The 4,828-nt window shown below is 39.9% G+C and overlaps 1 protein-coding gene across 1 annotated transcript in view; it reads right to left on the reverse strand.

The window, feature by feature from the left end:
- Positions 1 to 3,623: 3,623 nt before the first annotated feature.
- LOC101858500 (glutathione S-transferase alpha-5) overlaps positions 3,624 to 4,828 on the reverse strand; it is a gene marked incomplete in the record, with an annotated part of 6,198 nt that continues 4,993 nt past the window's right edge. The window contains 1 exon segment of the mRNA XM_013083591.2: positions 3,624 to 4,293. Within this exon segment, the coding sequence (XP_012939045.1) occupies positions 4,171 to 4,293 (123 nt within the window).

Here is a 4,828-nt window from a genome sequence, read left to right on the forward strand (position 1 = left end):
AAAAGGCTATGATAGAAAGAATAACGCGGGAAGATATTATACAAAGAACAGGGGTGAAGAATATGATAGAAAGAATAGAGCGAAAAATATAACGGAAAAAACAAAAGAGTAGAAATATGATAGAAAGAACAGAGGAGGAAATATGACAAAAGAGTTTAGAAGGGTAGAATATACTAGAAAAAACAGAATTGAAGGGAAGAATATGATAGACAAAGAAGGGAAGAATAGGATAGAAAGAATAGAAAGGAAGAAAAATGTGAAAGAAAGAACAAAAAGGACGAATAACGTGATAGAGAGAACAGAAGGAAAGCATGTAATAGAAAGAATAGAATGAAAGAATGTAATAGAAAGAATAGAATGAAAGAATATGATAGAAAGAATAGAATGAAAGAATGTGATAGAAAGAACAGAAGGGAAGAATATGATAGAAAGAACAGAAGGCAACAATGGGATAGAAAGAACAGAAGGTACGAATATAACAGGAAGGTTGTACTGGACTTGAGCAATAAGAAAAGAAGGCAGCAGCGGGTTGCAAGACCAAAATGAGCCTGGTTTGCGCAACTAATAATTGTCAATGATATTTGCGCCGTGGCGATCTCGCCCTGAAGGACAGCAGCAGACCCAATCTGCCGCAGCGCCGGGACGATCAGAGGTCGAAGGATCTCCTGCAGATACCGCTGCCCTGTCAGGAAACCGTCGATATGGTGAAGGGTTTTCTGTGATGTCTGCTGATCCCCCCCAAAAAAACCCATAACGGAGCCGCCTCCAAACGGGACCACTACTTGAACTGCATTGGCAGCAAGCTGCCCCCCGAGGACGCGTCCAGATGCGGGTTCGGCCATCACTGGGTGTCAGACAGAACCGAGATTCATCAGGGAACAGGATCTCTGTCGACTGGGCATGTGTCCATCTCTGGTGCGCAGTGCACCAGATTTAACGGTTGGCTCGCTTGTTCTAGGTCAGTTTAGGTTTTCACGAAGGTTGACGTCATGAAAGCGATTACGTACTGTCTGCGAACAGACTGTTGTGTTGTGGTGGTAGCTCGCAGGCGTAGCCTGATGGCGTTAGCAGAGCTAGTCCGCTGCTGTTTGGCTTGGCGTTGGATGTAGCGGTCCTCTCTTGCTGTCGTTTTCTTGGGACGATCCGTGCGACGTCACTCCTGGACTCTTCCTGACACCACGAACCGCTGCCTCAGCCGTATGATGGTGGAGTGTGATACCCGAAGTCTGCGTGACACTTCGCGTTCGCCAACTCCATCCTGCAGCCCGGGTCCTGTCGAAGTCGTTCCACTTTTGTCGTGGTGGCGTGTGGCTTGGCGCCATAGTACTGTGTTTCTCCCTTCATTTGAGCTCTCATGGTGCGCATTAGAGCAGTGAAATCTTTATTGAGAAGGAAATAAAAGAGAGAAAAAGACTAGCGGCCATGAACGCAAACGGGTATTGATTTTGATCAAGTCTTAAGACGGTCAGTTTGGATTTTTGTTTGATTGGTGTAAAAGTGTACGGCAAAGCATAGGTGAGGCTAAAAACCTTTGAATAGTCTGGAATATTCCTAGAAAAGTTCTTAGTTGAAATTGAGGGTTTTTCCGATACCGGTCTCTCACTTATGATAGAATATGTACAGTATTAAAAAATAATTAAAAAATGGAAAAGTATTTTTGTTTTTGTTTTTGTTTTAACTGTTATTGTTGTAAGTCAATCATGCAGTCAATTAATTTAGCATGTTGTAAAGTTAAAGGGCACAACTAATAATAATAATAATAATAATAATAATAGATAATAGATAGCTTTTGTATAGCGCATATCCCGGCTCAGCAGCAGACTCTATGCGCTTTACACTATATTAGTAGGTCCTAATTTTACAATTCTTTCTGTATTTTCTGTCTATCCATCTTACTTTGTCGCTGCACTAAGTGACAGTTTTTGCGTCGATATGCTTCTCTTTACTAAAGCAAAACAAGTAAAACTCCGTTAATTTTAAAGGAAATGCATTTTTGCCACAGCTATGAACAAGAATACATTAATGGGCGCTGTGGTCCAGTTTGTACATGAGAAAAATATTCTGATAGTAACTATTCTGACTGCATGCTTTTTCAAGGTACCTGGGCGGATTACTGTTGATAACCTTGCTGCACAAAAACAGAATGGTCTTGTATTTTGCGGACTGCAAGATGCTGCTGTTTCTTTCCCAATCGATTTACCTGAATAATAAATTAAATATTCTTGCTGAGATATCAGATCTCGGAACTTAGACACGTGACAGTCTCAAAATTTAAAGATAGTTTGCAGTCAACCAAGTCAACAGCCCTTTGGCACTCTAAAAAAAGAGGTCACCGTCTCCATTTGGGTCTAAACATTCATTTCACTCTGGCTTTGTTATTAATGCATCACGGACAAGATTGATGGCTCTCCTTTCTTTTGCATCACTGACCTTTCTTTTTCTTTTTTCTTTTTCACAATATCTGAGGAGTACGTTTTATTTTGGTCTTCATCGCCTTGTGGTCTCTAAGATGGGATTACTCATTTCTTGACATTTACACTCAGTTCTAAAACCCTACAACTGTACAGTCTAGTATGCATGTATAGCGAACACACATGTAGTGAATAGAGTTTCAGGCCCCAAAATTTTGCTTACGTGACATCGTATATTCCGTGTATAGGCCTGTAGCGTAATTCGTTAATAATGAAAAGGTTGATTTCTACCTCTTGATTTCACTATGTGCTTGCTAAACTGTTACTAATGTTAGTTTAATTCAAATTGTGTTTCTAAAGTGCTCTAATGGTGATAATCTCTCAAGTACTGGCTACTTTTAAGCTCCTTCACTTTCTGAACAATTTTATTAATCAGGCCACATAAGTACTGAAAATCGGAGGTGTTTCAGCAAGAGAGCAACATACAAAGAAAAGGAGGAGGAGAGATGAAGATGTTTGATTGGAAAGAAGGCGTGGAACTCACCAGAGCACCCGACAACCACTCACATTCTCTTAACAATGCACAAAGTAGTATCCTAGCAGCTATTGTAGTCTGCTAGACAGGTGTATCCCATCCTTACAAATCGTCCACTTTTACGCCCCCATACACAGTTTGGACATTTAAGAGGCGGGCTGCTTCGACTATGTTTGTTGGGGCCAACTGAGGCAGAGAGTGATACAATGGCTCAGCAGACAGATGGAGATACATTTTTTTAAACTCTCCATTTAGGAATCGAACTCGTGTCTTCTGAATGCAATGGAGAAGCGCCCCAACTTTTGTGCTACAGATGAGGGACTACATCTCGGTAATGCGTGTGACCCAAATTAGTTTTGACAGTGACAGGCTAGTCCAAGTGTCGAGCTTCCTAAATTACGTATATATTTATTTTTGTAGTCAGAGTTTTACGGCACTTGCAACACAATAAGGTCATAGGTGACGAAGAATAGATCATGTGTCACAAGAGAGTAACATACACAAAGAACGAGGAGAGATAAGGACGATAGATGTTTGGTAGGAAAGAAGGATCAAACCTCACCAAAACACCCGCCAACAACCCACTGATGTATATCTAACTTGTGTCGATGCAGGCATATTGTATTAACAATCAAGATAAAACTCACGGTAGTACATTGATATCTGAAGACCATTGACTATTTTCGAACAACTTTTATTCAGAGTATTAAAGAAAGGTCATTATTTTGGAAGCATCAACAAAAAGAGAGGGGGGGGGGGAGGTAACAATAACAACAACTGCAACACAATGAAAAGTAGACATAATGATGTTTGACCCAAAAATTGAATAACTTCTGACAACTCTCTCAACCACTGCCAGCATTTTTTTCTTATTAAAAGCATTCATTTTAGAAATATGAACAGCTCTTCAGTCAGTAGGAAAAAAAACCCAACTCTGGCGTACGATATTATTATAATTCCTGCCTTTCTCTTTACCAATACCATGTGACCCTGTGAGGATAAATCATGGCACAAACAGAATAGGTCTACAATATTCATTTATTTTACTCTTACTTAAACATGGTTCATTTGCGTAAATTCAAACAACAAACAAATGATGGTCACTATTCACAACATGAAGCAGAGCACAACAGACGCATAAACATGTAATCTGATTTGTAACAGTACCGGGTATAAGGAACAATTAAAAGTCAAGTTCAATTTCGGTAAAGTTCATTGTCAAATTCAATCCAAGGCAAGAATTTCTTTGACTTTGGCGATGCAGTGCTCATCATTCTTCTTCTTCCTGCGAGGGCTGTTGAGATAAGCCGATATTTTCTCCAGGGATGTCACCGTGTTGAAGAATTTCTGAGAAAACACAAACGAAAAAAAGAATTAAAGGTAAAATCTATGATGATGATGATGATGATGATGATGATGATGATGATGATGATGATGATGATGATGATGATGATGATGATGATGATGATGACGACGACTATGATGACGCCAAAGATTGGTTAGTTCCTTAGCTTAAGAGTCCGTGCTAACTGAATATTTCCATTTTTTGTACCTTGAATCAACGTTTTTCAGAAAAATCCACACAGAAATAAGTTCTTTAATGGGCATGAAAAGTGTTGGGCCAAAAAACAAAAACTTTATAAAAATTCACAAACCTGCGGAAAAATGTAAGATTCTTCAGTTTGATTATTTTGACGAGAGCCTGATTCCACCACGCTGCCTCAAATATAATACAAGATTCCTTTGGAACACGAGGACTTACCTCTAGCGCTGGAAATCCGTCAAATATTTCTTTGCCAAAGTACTCTGTTAATGTCAAGAGTCCCTCCAGCACACTGAGGTCAGCTATCGTGAGGCTGTCTCCCACCAGGTAGCCTGTGCC

Source organism: Aplysia californica, unplaced genomic scaffold, assembly GCF_000002075.1.
Source record: "Aplysia californica isolate F4 #8 unplaced genomic scaffold, AplCal3.0 scaffold00243, whole genome shotgun sequence".
NCBI classification, from domain to species: Eukaryota; Metazoa; Mollusca; class Gastropoda; order Aplysiida; family Aplysiidae; genus Aplysia; species Aplysia californica.